Here is a 16,839-nt window from a genome sequence, read left to right as displayed (position 1 = left end):
CACGGACTTCATCACTCCCCACGCGCTCCCCTCCAAAGACTACATCCTTCTGGGAGACCTCAACTTTCACCTTGAAAAGTTCAACGACCGCAACACCACCACCCTCCTGGACAACCTCGCCAACCTCGGACTTAAACAACTGGTCACTTCCCCCACCCACATCGCAGGTCACACACTCGACCCCATCTTCACCTCCAGCAATCATGTCTCCTTCAGCCACACTACGGATCTCCTCTGGACTGACCACAGCTGCGTTCACTTCACCTACAACAAGCCAAAACCCATCAACCACCTCCAACCAACTCTGCAAAGAAACTGGAACAAAATCACCATCGACCAGATCTCCTCATCTCTCCTTCTAAACACCCCAGCCCACTCTTCTAACCCAGACCAAGCCGCCGCCAACTTCACCCTATGGTTATCCAACACCGCCGACACCTTAGCTCCACTGAAAAAACGTCAAAGCAAACCTGGCAACAAGAAGGCCTCATGGTTCAACGATGATCTTAAGAAGTCCAAGAAACTCTGCCGCTCCCTTGAAAAGGCCTGGAAAAAAAACCCAACCACCAGCACCAAGGACGCCTTCAAAAACGCTACCCGCACTCACCACCAACTAATCCGAAAGGCCAAGAAAACAGCATTCAAGGATCGACTTGACAACAACGCCCACAACAGCAAGGAGCTTTTCAACATCGTCAAGGAATTTTCCAATCCCTCGGCCAACTCCAACGACATCACCCCCTCTCAAGCCCTCTGCGACTCCCTAGCCTCATTCTTCCACAACAAGATTGCTGACATCCACAACAGCTTCGACAACCAACCCAGAGACCAACCCACCCAACCATATGCTGAACACTCTCCCCCCGTGAACACCCTTAACGACTGGAACCCAATCTCCACTGAGGACACCATCCGCCTGATGAACTCCATCCACTCAGGATCCCCCACAGACCCATGTCCTCACCACATCTTCAACAAAGCAGACTCCGTCATAGCACCGCACCTCCGAGACGTCATCAACTGCTCCTTCAACTCCGCCACCTTCCCGGAAAACTGGAAACACGCTGAACTCACCGCCCTTCTGAAAAAACCCACAGCGGACCCCACCGAACTCAAAAATTACCGCCCCATTTCGCTCCTTCCATTCCCGGCCAAAGTAATCAAGAAAGCTGTCAACAACCAGCTCGCCGCTTTCCTCGAAGCCAACAAATCCCTCGACTCCTCACAATCTGGCTTCCGAGCAAAACACAGCACTGAGACCGCCCTCATCGCAGCAACAGACGACATTCAAACTCTACTGGACAATGGAGACACAGTCGCACTCATCCTCCTCGACCTCTCTGCAGCCTTCGACACAGTATGCCACAGCACCCTTTTACAACGTCTCAGAAACATCGGAATACAAGGAAAAGCACTTGAATGGATCACCTCGTTCCTCACCGGAAGAACCCAGAGAGTCCGCCTTCCACCATTCAAGTCCGAGGCCACTGAAGTCATCTGTGGCGTACCACAAGGATCCTCACTCAGCCCCACCCTCTTCAACGTATACATGAGCCCCCTCGCGGCCATTGCCCGCCAACACAACCTCAACATCATCTCTTACGCGGATGACACTCAACTAATCCTTTCTCTCACCAATGACCCCAGCACCGCCAAAACTAACCTACACGAAGGAATGAAAGAAGTTGCCGAATGGATGAAACACAGCCGTCTGAAACTGAACTCAGATAAAACAGAAGTCCTCATCTTAGGTACATCCCCCCCTGCATGGGACGACTCTTGGTGGCCGGAAGCCCTTGGAAAAGCACCCATCCCGACAGACCACGCACGGAACCTAGGCGTCATCCTGGATTCTTCACTCTCAGTGAACAGACAAGTCAGCGCCGTATCCTCATCCTGTTTCAACATTCTTCGCATGCTCAAAAAAACATTTCGCTGGATCCCCACCGAAACCAGGAAAACAGTCACCCATGCTCTGGTCACGAGCCGACTGGACTACGGAAACACCCTCTACGCAGGTACTACCGCTAAACTCCAGAAGAAACTCCAACGAATCCAAAACGCCTCAGCCAGGATCATATTAGACATCCCGCGCAACGAACACATCTCTGGTCACCTGAAAGACCTCCACTGGCTACCCGTCAATAAGAGAATCACTTTCCGACTGCTAACCCACGCACACAAATCACTCTACGAAATCGGACCAGAATGCCTCAACTCACGACTGTCCTTCTACACCCCCTCCCGCCAACTACGTTCTTCCAGCCAAGCCCTCGCCACTGTACCTCGCATCAACAAGACCACCATGGGAGGCAGATCCTTCTCATACCTGGCTGCTAGAATATGGAACTCACTCCCCATTTACCTTCGCCTTACCCAGAACCACCTAGCATTCAGAAAGCAACTTAAAACGTGGATATTTGACAAGTAATCCTCCTCCCCTTCCTAAGCGCCTTGAGACCCTCTGGGTATGTAGTGCGCTATATAAATTCTTTGACTTGACTTGACTTGACTAACTCAGCCTTTTTCTAGGAAGGAACGCAAGGTCTCCAACCTTTTTTTATAACAAGCGCTACTTCTGGTCAGCACTAATGACTTTAACAACTGTTGCAGGAGTGACCACTTTATAGACAACCACAATAGTGACCACACATTATTGATTTACTAATAGTGACCACCCAGGTGTGTCACAATAATGAGTATTGCCAAAATACCAGACCCTCTCCCTCACCAAGGACCCGCACTCCGCCAAATCCAACATCCACGACGGGAAGAAGGCCATCACCGACTGGATGAGGAGCAGCCGTCTGAAACTGAACTCGGACAAGACGGAGGTCCTCATCCTCGGACCCATCCCCTTAGCCTGGGATGCCTCCTGGTGGCCGACCACCTTGGGAACAGCACCAACGCTAACCGACCACGCACGCAACCTAGGATTCATCCTCGACTCCACCCTCTCCATGTCCAAATAGGTCAACGCCGTATCCTCCTCCTGCTACAACACCCTCAGCAGAATCTACAAATGGATCCCGACCGAGACAAGAAGAACGGTAACACAGGCCCTCGTAAGCAGCAGGCTGGACTACGGCAACGCACTCTACGCCGGAATCCCAGCCAAACACCTGCGTTGTCTCCAGCGCATCCAAAACGCCTCCGCCCGACTGATCGTCAACGTACCCCGCCGCTGCCACATCACCCCCCACCTGTGAGACCTCCACTGGCTCCCCGTCGAAAAGAGGATCACCTTCAAGCTCCTCACCCACGCACACAATGCCCTACACAACGCCGGACCAGCCTACCTGAACAGCAGACTCAGCTTCCACACACCCTCCCGCCAGCTCCGCTCCGCCAGCCTCGCCCTCGCCACCGTCCCCCGCATCCAGCGTACTACGTCCAGCGCCACCCCCCCTAGGGCCTTGAGACCCACCCGGGTAAGTAGCGCACTATACAAGTCCTCTGATTGATTGATTGATTGATCCACAATATTGGCTAACACAATGTGATGAAATAACAAATATATGTAAGAATATATTTACTATTCTGATAAATAGATGTAGAGCTGAGAATGTAAATAAAACAATACTTAACTGTATATATTTACTTTAATCATATTGTGGTGGTCTACGCTCCGGGTACACTATATTAGCTGGATGATATTTAAGATTCAATATTTTAGAACAACCCCAACCTTCCCAAAGCATGAGACAGGTTAACCACAAGTAATGCCAGGAAAATCTTTATCATAATAAAATGCTTCCACATGACTAATAAAATGACAGCCACAGCAGCAAGTGTCCACTGGCGCCCAGGAACTACTAAAAGCTATCAATCTCCACAACTCGGTAGGAACTGTCATTCAAAGCATATGAAAAATGGCTTGGTTTCTCATTCATTTTGTCTTCAAACATCACCATACCCGTTTCTTGGAACGCATTGTTTTCTATCAAACAATTTGGCCATGTTTTGCCTCAAAAATCAGATGTAATGCATTCTCTCTAAACATCAGCTTGTGGTTTCTCTAGTACAAATGCATCACATGGGTAGGCAGGCATAGATCCACGTATCCAGGTTTTACCATCACATGCCACGGATACTAACCAAAAAGCCAAAGATGCCTAGATTATGCCAGTGTAATAGCCACAATTGTGCCATAGCCGCCCACCACTGTGGTGTTAAGAGCTACCTCATCATGTCAGCCATGGATATTATTATTCTATGGATGGCCACAATTATGTGATAGATTGTCAAATGTAGTCATAATATGGCAACACCAGCTGCCTTTATGCTATGATTAGTCCAGGAATCCTCAGCAAATGGCAAGATTTACTATTATGCCAATAGCAAATTAATGTCACAAATAGACATAATTGTGCCAGAAATAAACACCAATAAACACCTTATATTGGGTGCAGTATATATGTATATATATATTCACAAATCTAACATTTGCCTCGTTGCGGGAATAACCACAGCAGCTGAAGGTTGAATACCTTTATTTGCAACAATATCGACAATGCAGACTCCGGGAAGCTTAAATTCTTTGAAATCCGACGCGTTTCGGAGCAGGCAAATGCTCCTTCTTCATGGGATGGCAGCTCAGCTGTGCGCTGAAAGGCGTGTCACAGCACCACATTGCATGCACCTGTTAAATAGTCCCAATGGACATCCTTGTGAGTTTCGTGTTAAGGCATGCTGGTGCTTGTAGTTCGGTAGTTCTAAAGCCAAGTGTTCCCCAAGTGGAGTCAGCACACAAACAAAGTTATTGAGTCCAGTATCCCCCAAGTGGGTTTCCCAGTTCTGCTTGTTGATAATAATTAATGTTCAGCTTCGCCAACAGACGGGTTAGGAAATTATCTCAACCTCGGGCCCAGTGCTTTCTTTACGGTGGGTCATTCCCCACGGCCGGGCGCCGTGTTTACATTCAAATATAACTTTTGCCTCGTTGCAGGAATAACCACAGCAGCTGAAGGTTGAATACCTTTATTTGCAACAATATCGACAATGCAGACTCCGGGAAGCTTAAATTAAAAAACTCTGTTCCACTAGCCGTTGCACCACTTTGACGCGGGTGCTGCTTTGCGTACAGTGGAGTATGCTACAAACGGTTCACGCTCAGTCCGTACATGTCAGAGCCGAAGTATAAAGTGCACACTCCAAGCAATACACGATTCCCAAAGACTGTAGTTTAGGAATTTTATTCCATCTCCATTAGTTGCAGAAAAATATATCGACAAACGCGTTTCGGCGCTCCCGCCTTCGTCAGTGTCAATTCATTGTTTACAATGATTGTGTTTAAATAAAGTTGTGCTCAAACAAAATTAACCAACATATTGAGACAGTCAATCAGTCACTAACACACCCATATACACACTCATCCACCCATACAGTCCTGCACACATGCTGTCTTTAAAACACATATAAACCGTGAGTCAGTCATTTATGTATCTATACGGTAAGTAATATCCCCCACCGAACCATACAGACTCTCATACTGATACTCAAAAAACAAACTAATAACCCATATAGACACTCATGTAGCTACTCGCCAACCCATGCAGCCACTTATACACAAATTGATATACTGATACAGATATTTACATATGTAAACATTACTCGCTAATACATGTATTCACTAAGATACACTTAATAAGTCAGTTATGCAATCATTTTTTTTTTAAATCCATTCAGACACCTATTTACCCATTTATTCTTCCATAGACCTTTAGATATACATATATAAAAAAATAATATTTTTCAGAAACACACACATTCACTGAATGATGTCATCAGTGATGTCATTTGAGATGTCATTAGTGATGTCATGAGTGATGTCACTGACCATGTCATGAGTGATGTAATATGTGACGTCATCAGCAGTGCATTGCGGGCGCGCGAGTTATACTTAGCTGAACTAACTATAAAGTGGGAATTTCAAAGGTTTTGCATGAGAGAAATTTCCAGCTAACTATAACGTATGTGAAACCTATGGTTTTTTCTGTGAATTTGTAAGGTTTTTTAAATGCAAATTCCTAACTATAACGTGTGTGAAACCTATGTTTTTTTCAGTGAATTTCTAAGGTTTTTTAAATGCTAATTCCTAACTATAACGTATGTGAAACCTATGGTTTTTTCAGTGAATTTCTAAGGTTTTAGAATGCTAATTTCTAACTATGGCGTGTGTGAAACCTATGTTTTTTTAGTAAATTGCAAAGTTTTTTTAAATGCTAATTCCTAATTATGACGTGAGTGAAACCTATGGTTTTTTTAAGTGAATTTCAAAGTTTTTTAAAATGCTAATTTCTGTTTCAATTAATATATTTTGTATATATTTATTTTTCAACACCTGCCTATGTATATTGTAATACATTGATTGTATCCTAAAATATGCAATGGCTCACCTATTTTTTATGATTTGGATAAAGTTGAACAGTATATTTGAAATCTTAAATCAGCATATAAACAGTCAAATTTGTTATTTTTTTTTAATTTTATTTTTTTGTTTCCAATGTACGTGCAACGTGCACGCACCTCGTGATTTTTTCAAATAAAAATGTTTTTTTGCCCTTCGGGGTCCTTCAGGTGCCCCCTGAGAAGGCCTAGGGGGTCAGGGAGTTTGTACCCTGCCCCCCTTTCACGGTCTCCACTTTTGTTTTTAGCTCTCTTCTACCTCGGAGTGACAAAATGGCAGCCTAAGGGTGCGAGCACCGTGCGCTCACCCCGCGATTTAAAAAAAGAAAAAGGTGTTTTTGCCCTTCGGGGTCCTTGAGGGACCCCCTGAGAAGGCCTAGGTGGTCAGGGAGTCTCTATCCTGCCTCCTTTTCACGTTTTTAAAAGCATTTACGAAAATCGGGTAAAACGTCATTCATATGCGACGGTTGCGCAACGTGCGCGCTCCCGTGCGCGCACGTAAAGTCATGTGACTTGAAAGCAACACTTTTGATTGGCTTTTGTAGATTTAAAACAGTGACAATCACACACCAGATTTTCTTAAGCAGAATCTCTCAATTGTGCACCAGTCACTGGAATCATAGAATGACATAATTTTACTCACATATTCTTGTAGATAACCAATTAAAATCTTCCCACACAAATTCAAATTGGTTCTACATTTCTACACTTTCAAACTCACATAATGTTCAACCTTCCCACACAGCTCTTTCTGCCTGTTACCATGGTAACCTTCATAGAACACCTAACTGAACTCACAGGTGAAAGGTTCATAACCAAATGTTGCAAACCAAACCAGCAAGGGTGTTTGACTTCTCAATATTCCAGCTTATCCTGTGCAATGTACCTTTCAATGACTTTTTCTCAAGCATTAGCATTTCTCCTTTTTAAAAACCGTTGCATGCACCCTAGTTTTCAATGTTGAATTCTCAGAAACCACCAATCATTTCATTTTTTTCAAGTGCACTGAATCTCATCCACATTTTTTCTAAACTCCTACTTTTGAAACTGCCATTTCATTTCCAGAGCCCATCTGAGTACAACCAGGTATCCCTTCAACATGCTTACAGTGTGGATTGTAGGACATAGCTATGTTTTCAGGAGTAAAAGGTATGCAGCAAATAGATGCTTTCTCAACCTTGATTTACCAAATGTGGATATTATGTGGATTGGCCAGAGAGGATTGAGATGTCACCAATTGATGCCATTGCTAAAATCCTTTTTGCATCTCCCACACCCTGGCCTCATAATTGTGTACTGTGGTGGCAATGACCTAGGCACTTTGACTGGGGTAGGTCTGGAAATGCTTTTAAAGGACACCTTTGGGCAATTGATGTCACTTTTTCCACAAACTGCCTTTGTATATTCTAATATATGCCAAAGACAAAAATGGAACTGGTCCAACCAATATTGCCCACAGATTGAGAAAGCAAGGAAACATGTGAATAAGTGTGTTTCTGCTTTCCTCAGAGACTATGGTATGGGTTCCATATACCACAACAACTTGCGTTACAACATGCAAGGCATTTATAGAGGAGACGGAGTACATTTCACAGATGAGGGGAACAGAGTCTTCCTCTGTAACTTTAGACTCTGCATCGGTACTTACTTGCAGGTACAAAAAACACTCAATGAACACAACAGCTCTTTTTAGAGCCAACTAACATATAAACACTCAAACTTGTTATTTAACTGTATTTTTTTTGTCATTTTTTCCCAACATGCGCGCACCTCGCGATTTAAAAAATAAAATATTTTTCTTTGCCCTTTGGGGTCCTTCAGGGACCCCCTGAGAAGACCTAGTGGGTCAGAGAGTCTCTACCCTGCCCCCTTTTCACGTTCTCCACTTTTGTTTTGAGCTCTCTTCTACCTCGGAGTGACAAAATAGCAACCAAAGGGTGCGAGCACCGTGCACGCACCTCGCGATTTTAAAAAAAAAAATAGTTTTGCCCTTCAGTGTCCTTCAGGGACCCCCTGAGAAGACCTAGGGGGTCGGGGAGTCTCTACCCTGCCCCCTTTTCACTTTCTCAACTTTTGTTTTGAGCTCTCTTCTCCCTTGGAATGACAAAATAGCAGCCAAAAGGTGCGAGCACCGTGCGCGCACCTCGCGTTTTTTTCAAAAAAAGAAATTTATTTTCTGGCCTTCGGGGTCCTTCAGGGACCCCCTGAGAAGGCCTAGGGGGTCAGGAAGTCTCTACCCTGCCCCATTTGCACGTTAATTTTTTTTTGGCCTCTCTAAAGCCTCGGACACAAAATGGCGGCCAACACTTTCTGGTTTCCACCGATTAGAATGTTGACAGACGTCTAACAACAAATCAGAATTCAGCTCGCGCACACCCAATTCGCGCACGGTGCGCGTTTATAGATATATATATTTTTTTTCTTCTGATTTTCTCAGGAATTTCTGGAAGGATTTACACCATTTAAGCAAAAGGGTGATCTGCGAATCAGACTCTACCATTTTGCCAAATTTCTTGTGATTCCGTTCAGCCGTACAGGCTGAAGCCGTGTCTTATCGTCCTATGGAAAATAACATGGGGAAAACACGTTTTGTGACCCCCCTTTTTTCTCAGCCCCCACTTGACGAATCCCCCCAAATCTTTCAGGGAAGGAGCGGGCCATCTTTTTTGAGAAATTCGCGAAAATTCATCAACCGGCACCAAAGTTATTCCCAATAGAATGTTGCGGATTTCCTATGGAAACTAGGTCCTAACTATAACTACCTACTGGAGACCGCCAGTAGGTAATATATATATACATATATATATATATATATATATAATTATGGTGTTCTCTAACACCAGTAATTGCTTCCGGCAGGAGACAGTATCTTCCATAGAGAGACACAACACTAGACACATACACAACGCATACATACTGAAGTTTTTGGCAGCTCCAGGTATTAGCAATTTTTCAATCAAATAGATTAAAGTATTTTGCTTTATTTTTAGAGGATTTTTGGCTGACAGCTGCCCGTGGGATTCTGAAGTGGGTGATGAAGCAAGTCTGGAAAATAGAACCCGCAGCCGAGAATGCGACAGAGATGGAGGGCAGCTCCAACACAAAGCCCCATCAAGGTAAGCTCCTCTTGCTCAGCAGGGAGTTGTTAGGCTTTAGGAAGCACTTGACACTTAATCTGGGCCTGGCCAGTATAAAGACCAACCCAGAAGAACAGTCACTTCCTTAGAGTGATCTTTATTTAAATGCTTCATTTAGTTAGAAGAAAATTTGCCATGCACCCAGTCCGAGTCACGTGTTCCCCTACTAGTGGGAGAACATTGCACCAAATGGTTGGGCCTACTATAGCGTCGAACATGTTGGTGCTGTAATTTGAACGAATTCTTACCCCTTGACAGCCAAGATGGTGATAGCCACTGCAGCTGACTGAATCTTGGTGTTGGTGGGACGTGGTGTGGTTTATTAGCTTAAGGAGAACAGTATTGTGTTAGCAGTGTGCTGAAGAAGCCCCTGGATACTGGAAAGGGCCTGGAGGTAGAGCCAGTGGTGGAGACCGAGGGTAGAAGTAGCTGCTGGAAGTCCAGATGTTCTGGATTCTATTCTTTCAGCATAGTGATGGTCATGCCACTATGCAGCCATGCTTCCAAAGGACCAACAAAAGTGGCTTTTTTACACCCAACTCTCCAACCCATGGTGAACCTATGGAGGCCACTTCAAAGATTACCCTCACTCAAGGTGAGTGCCTAGTTCTGTCATCATTCAGGTACCAGGAAGGCATTGCCCGCAGAACAAAAATAAAGCTTGTGCTGCTGTAGGAATGACTTGCCTCAATGAAGACTTGTCAGATGGACACAAGATGCTCCTCGGAGTGATAGCCGCGCTATATAAATATACCATTACATTACAAGAAAGGGTCCTAGCTCTGGAGAAATCAGGGCAGGATCTTGAAGAAGGGGTCAAGAGGAGCCAGAAGTTTGATGAAGACATGTTTTCCTTGATTGCAAACCTTGAATTTAAGATAGAAATGTTGGCGAATACATCAAAGTGGCAGAACTTGAAATGTGACTTTGAGATTTTACTTTGTGCTACTTATGACACAAGGTCATCATGATGTTGTGTTGGATCACTTTGAGAGCCAGAACCAAACTATTATCTTATTTATTCTTCCTCAGGGGGTAAAAAAATCAGTAAGAAGAAAGGTGGTGGTCGCGTTCCAGGTCGCATCGTTGAGACGGCACTGCAGGCCTGCGAGCGGTACCTAAATAGCCTGCAGCACAACGACATTGACAGCGAAGTCTCCTCTGGTATGATGACCAACACGGACTGGGAAGAGTTTCTGCAGAACTACTACAAAGTCATTCAGTAAGTAAAGCTAGACTATACCAAGTGGTGGCTGAACTACTACAGGGTCATTCAATTAGTAGTGCTAGACTACCTCGAGCAGTGGCTGAACTACTACAGTGTCATTCAGTAAGTACTGCTAGACTCCCCGAGTGGTGGCTGAATTTCTATAAGGTTATTCAGCGGTAGCCAAACTACTACAGTCTCATTTATTTAGTACATGTAGACTACCCTGAGCAGGGTTGAACTGTACAGGGTAATTCTGCAATTATTTATAGACTACCACAAGTACTTGCAGGATTACAACAGGGTCCTTTAATAAGTACCTCTAGACTACTATGAGTAGTTGCAGAACTATTACAGGGTAATTGACAAGTACGTCTAGACCACCACGAGCAGTGGCTGACTACAGAGTTATTCATTGAGTACCTCAACATTACCACGAGCAGTGACGAGTATGGGCCATCTGGTCAGTACTTCTAGACTACCAGGAGCAGTGGCTGTCTACAAGTTATTCAATGAGTATCTCAACATTACCACGAGCAGTGACGAGTAGGGGTCATCTGGTCAGTACTTCTAGACTACCAGGAGAAGTGGCTGTCTACAGAGTTATTCAATGAGTATCTCAACATTACCACGAGCAGTGGCAGGACCAGTACAGGTTCATTCAGAGAGTGCTTCTAGACTACCACAAGCGGTGGCATGATGAATACAGGGTCATCATTCAGTACGTACTTCTAGACTAACATGAGCAGTGGCAAGACTCCATAAGGGCACTCAGTGAGTACCCGGACTATGACAGGCTCATTCACTGAGTACCCCTAGAGTACCGCAATCAATGGCAGGTGTAAAACACGGGCATTCATTGAGGACTCGTAAACCCCCCGAAGCACTGGGAGGGGGATAACTGGGCCAGTCTGTGAGTACCGATGGACCATAAAACGCAGGGACGGGCCTATGACAGGGCCATTTAATGTGCACTGCTAAACCAGCACGACCATTCAAATAAACTTTTTTAATTTTCCCTATTCTTCTCATAAGGAGACTCTATAGTTGGGATGGAAATCTCAGAATAGTAAAGTGTAGGGAAAAGTACAAAAATAAAAATATTAAACTTGGAAAAATCTATTTATATGTTATAAATGAATGTAAATTGATTTTATCTATTTAATTTAAATGAGAAAAAAAATGCTACTATTAACTTAATTTCGAATTACATTTTATTTAATTACATGCAATTACATTTAAAATATTTTGTGAAGTTTAAATTAAAAATAAATTCCCACCTAAAGTAACTTTTTTATTAAGTTTTTATTATGCATTTCTAATAGGTAAAAATAAGTGATATATAGAATTATCTAAAAATGTTAAGAGATCAATGATATCTAAGGTACTAAAATGGTATTAATTTCTGAAGAGAAATTTATAGAAAAACAATGTTTCATAATGTAATAATAGCTTTGCCTTTTCTTTATGTTTGTTCTTTTAATATACCTTTCACTGTCTTGGACTGATTGTTCCTCAAGTCCTGATGATGATCCCGTAATGATTGGGGATCGAAACGTCATCAACATACTCTGTAGACCTGTCAAAATAACAATAATTTGGAGTACATGGGCAGCATACATACTGTGTAGACTATGATACACACATTGCACATTTGTATCACCTGAGCACTGAGCAAATTCTTTCTTATTCTGCTGTCACTTATATACATAAAAACTATTTTTATCCCAGTCTTTCACTCCCGGAGCTGCTTTATCAAGAGCACATCTCTCTTCCGCGGCTCAGTGAGCCTGAGAGGACGGCGCTGGACCTCTCTATTACTTTAGAGGAGGTCAATGATGCTATATCTCGCAGGGCCTCAGGCACAACCCCGGGCCCGGATGGATTCCCGTAGGCGTTTACGTGGCCAACCGAGACACACTACCTCCCCACCTTCTGGAGGTGTACGCTGAGGCGGCTGACAGGGGCTCGTTCCGCACGGAAACTGATATTGCCACCATCGTGGTGATTCCTAAGTCTCAGCCCCCCTCAAAGCACTGCTCTGGCTACCGCCCTATCTCTCTCATTAACTCAGAGGCCAAGGTGTTTGCCTCCATCTTAGCCAACCCCTTGTGACCGCATTTGACCAAGCTGGTCCATCCTGACCAGTGCAGCTTCATGCCCTCTCAGGGCACCAGACACTGCTTCAGGCGCCTCCACCTAGCTCTAGCAAACTGCCAGTTGTTGACCCCATACGTGTGGCTCCTTCTTGTTGACTTCGAGAAAGCCTTTGATTCTGTAGACTGGCGGTACCTTAAGGAGGTGTAGGTGGAACTGGGATTTGAGAAATACTTCTGTAACCTGGTGAAGATTCTATACAGTAGGCCACGGGCTCAAGTGCTGGTCAATGGAGCACTGTCATGGCCCAGCCCCATCAGGAGAGGTATGAGGTTGGGATGCCCCATCTCGCCCCTCCTCTTCGCTTTGGCAATGGAGCCCTTCACTTGCCTCATGCAGTCGGACAAGCATATTATGGGGTGGAAATGGCCTGGGCTGGGAGAGGACAAAATTGCTCTCTATGCAGACGATGTTCTGCTCTTTCTGGTCGAGGCATCGCAGTCGGGACCCCGTTGTCTTCGAGCGTTGAATCTCTTTGAACAGGCCTTCGGCCTACGACTAATCTCTGCTAAGTCCGTCCTGGTCCCTTTCATCTCTCTAGAGATGGCTTTGACGGGCAGACCACAATACCGCTCCGGAGACAGTCCTTCATGTACCTTATGATCTGGGTCGCCCTCCTCCCAGACCTTGCCTGGTCGCTTAATGTAACCCCGCTAGTGAAGAGGGTCTGCGCTGACCTCCTCAGAAGACACGCGCTGCCGTTGAACCCCATGGGCAGAATAGCCTTATTCAAATATTTACCCAGGTTCTTATATGTACTTCAGAATATACCCTTACTCTTCTCGCTGACATGGTTCAGGGATAAGGACAGTCTAGCCACCAAGTTCCTTTGGGGGGGTCGGAGGCCCCATTTGGCCCTCGCCCAATGCCAGATCTCACCCTTCAATGGAGGTTTGAGGATGACAAACTTGTATCTCTATTATTTAGCAACCTGGCTTCTCACTATACACGCCTGGTTCAACCGCGGTTGGTCAGACCCAGCATAAAGAGTGGAACTACATGCCCTGGGCCTGTCTAGCATCCAGGGAATGCTGTACGGAGACACCATTCCCAGAACCCTGCCCGCAGTAACACAGGGAGTGCTACTGGCCTGGAGGGCCTCTCTGCACCACACCCACTGGTCGGGCAAACTGACTCAATACACCCGACATTGGCAGGGCACCTGGCTCCAGGAGGTTGCTAACTTATCTGGCTTTAAAGCATGGAATCTCATTGGTGTCTTGCAGCTGGGGGACATATGGGGAGGTGACCATCTACGTACCTTTCAGGACCTACAAACCCAGTATTCCCTACACCCTTCACAGTTTTACTGTTACTTGCAATTTATTTATTTATTTTATTTATTATTTATTTTATAGCACTTGTAAGGCGCACAGCTACCCACAAAGGGTTTCCCGGCGCCGGACCAACCAGACACAAAAATACAACTGGAGAGAGAACAGTCAAAGCAATTATTTGTTGAACAGCCAAGTTTTTACGCTTTTTCTGAAATTCATATAGCTTTCCTCCTTGCGTATATGAATAGGCAGTGAGTTCCACAGCGTTGGGCCCAGGTAGGAAAAGGATCTCCCGCCTATTCTGGCCCGTTTGAACCTTGGTACCACAAAGTTCGCAGCTGTGCCTGAACGAAGACTGCGATTTGGGAGGTAGGGCTTAGCAAGGGCCTGTAGATATTTGGGGGCAGTGCCAGCTTTGATTTTAAATAGGTAGTTCAGGGTTTTGAAACGAATTCGGTTTTCAACCCTGAGCCAATGCAGGTCCCTAAGATGTTTGGTGATCCTGGCGGATCTAGGGATTCTGCAAAGCAGTCTGGCCGCAGCGTTCTGCACTAGTTGCAGACGCTTTATCACTGCCTTGTTTGAACCCAGGTATAAGATGTTACCGTAATCAAGCCGAGATGTCACTAAGGCATTGACCACGGTCTTCTGGGTGGTAGATTGCAACATCCACACAATTTTGCGTAACCATTTAAGAATGGTAAAACATATGCCTGCCACTTTGTTGGCTTGCTGAGTCATAGATAGACTGTCATCTATGATGACCCCAAGGTTTCTAACCTGAGAGGCTGGAGGTGGAAGTTTACCTAGTGACGATGGCCAATGGGAATCGCTCCAGAGATCTTTACTATTCCCTAACAGGAATACGCCCTCCACTCCCACATCTCAGAGGGCACCTCCCTACCAGAATACACCCCACCCGAAGCTCAATCATGACCAGCAACCTGGGAAAAGGGGGCTTTTCCTGCATCTATCGTTCCCTCGCGAACAACACTCCCACCACACTACACCGGCTTAGAGACCGTTGGGAGGGATGGCTCGGAACCCTGGAGGATGACGATTGGAGAGACGCATTAATGACACCCAAAGCAATCACAGCCTCTGCGAGGCTCCGTTCAGTCCAAATATACTACCTCCACGCCACCGACCTTACACCGCTGTCCTTCCACCGTGCATGGCTCCGACCTGACTTGTCATGTCGCCGTTGTAGCCAACCATAAGCTGATTTTTTCCACGTGGTATGGCTTTGCCCCATGGTTACACGCTTTTGAGAATCTGTGGTGGGGGAACTCACTGAGGTCCTGGGCTGGGAGGTTCCTCTTAACCCACTGAATTTGCTTCTTTTGGGTTACCGAGGGGTTGGACGGATCCAGAGCAGACAAACTCTTCCTGAACACAGCCTTGAGGTGGCCAAGAGGGACATTGCGGCAAACTTGCTAAACCCGGTGGCGCCCACCATGACACGATGGCGCAGGGGGTGGATTGGTGCGTGGCGCAGGAAAAGCCCTTGTACGAAGCTAGGGGATGCCCAAAGAAGTATCGCAAAATGTAGGATAAAAGATTGACCCTCCTCTTTGGCTGATGTGGCCCTGCGGTGGGCATTACTCTGTTTTCTGTCATATTCTATTCCTATCCAGGACGTATTCCATGCCATAACGACACCATGTTTCTGCTGTGCACTGATGTATTTTCTTGCTGATGGTCTTTTGTTTGCTTTTTGTTTGTTTTTTCACTAAAAATCTATAAAATTGGTTATAAAAAAACTTTTTAAATTATTTGCTATTAAAATACTGTTTTGCTGCATATTTCTCTTCAGAAATTAATGGAAAATGATTACCTTGTTCTCTTGAAATTGGTAATTAAACCAGATCTTGATAGATTTCAGTGTCTCCCTCAGGCTATAAAACATAACATTAATTGAAAGTAATTCAATGAAATTTTAATAAAACTATTGTCCCATTATTGTTAAATTGATAACAGTAAATTATATGTATTTATATTTTTGGCTATTTTAAATAATTTATTTTAACTTACCATAATTTCTGATGGGCTATTATTTTAAGTCACAAATAGAGACCACTTCCAGAGTACGACCAAGTTAATGTGAAGTGCCGAGTAGTGACAAGCGGTACAAAAGGGGGTGGTGATGGACGGAGCATCTGAATCAATCAAACACTCACACCCCAGTCAAAAGATCTGGGTTTAATCCATCACCGTTCTTTAGCCCACTCTGCCACCCCAGTTCAGACATGGCTATATGCAAATCAGTCTGACCCTGTGCCTCATTGGAACAGTCCAGCCCGAACTGCCAAGACGTGTCTTCCCTGGACCGGAAACAAGCTTCCGAGGACCGGTTTCTGGCATTCCAGCCGTCTTCAGCCGACAGGGATGCACTTTCTAAAGTGAGTGGGGGCCCAAAGGAAAAAGTGAGTTTGAAAAGCCATCACAGTTCCCCCATGCGACTTTATTCAGTAAGGAAACTGTGTGGAATCTAAAAGCAAAGGCGCAGTGAATACGAAAATAATCATCCCGTCACCGCTATGTGAATATTAAGAAATAGGTCAACATGTTTCAGCCAAAATTCCCAGTGGGTACGTGGCTTTCATCAGGACCGAACTAAGGGCCCCCAATCTTACCATACAATACTGGTAGT

The 16,839-nt window shown here is 45.0% G+C and overlaps 1 protein-coding gene across 1 annotated transcript in view; it reads left to right on the top strand.

The window, feature by feature from the left end:
• TTLL3 (tubulin tyrosine ligase like 3) overlaps window positions 1-16,839 on the top strand; it is a 306,216-nt gene that overhangs the window by 257,352 nt on the left and 32,025 nt on the right. The window contains exons 9-10 of the mRNA XM_086939577.1: window positions 9,399-9,524; window positions 10,578-10,767. Of these exons, the coding sequence (XP_086795703.1) occupies window positions 9,399-9,524; window positions 10,578-10,767 (316 nt within the window). The remainder of the gene's footprint in view (window positions 1-9,398; window positions 9,525-10,577; window positions 10,768-16,839) is intronic.

Source organism: Lissotriton vulgaris, chromosome 9 (assembly GCF_964263255.1).
Source record: "Lissotriton vulgaris chromosome 9, aLisVul1.2, whole genome shotgun sequence".
Classification (NCBI taxonomy): domain Eukaryota; kingdom Metazoa; phylum Chordata; class Amphibia; order Caudata; family Salamandridae; genus Lissotriton; species Lissotriton vulgaris.
The sequence above is the reverse complement of the archived record's forward strand: the minus strand, read 5'-3'. Positions and strand labels throughout refer to the sequence as shown.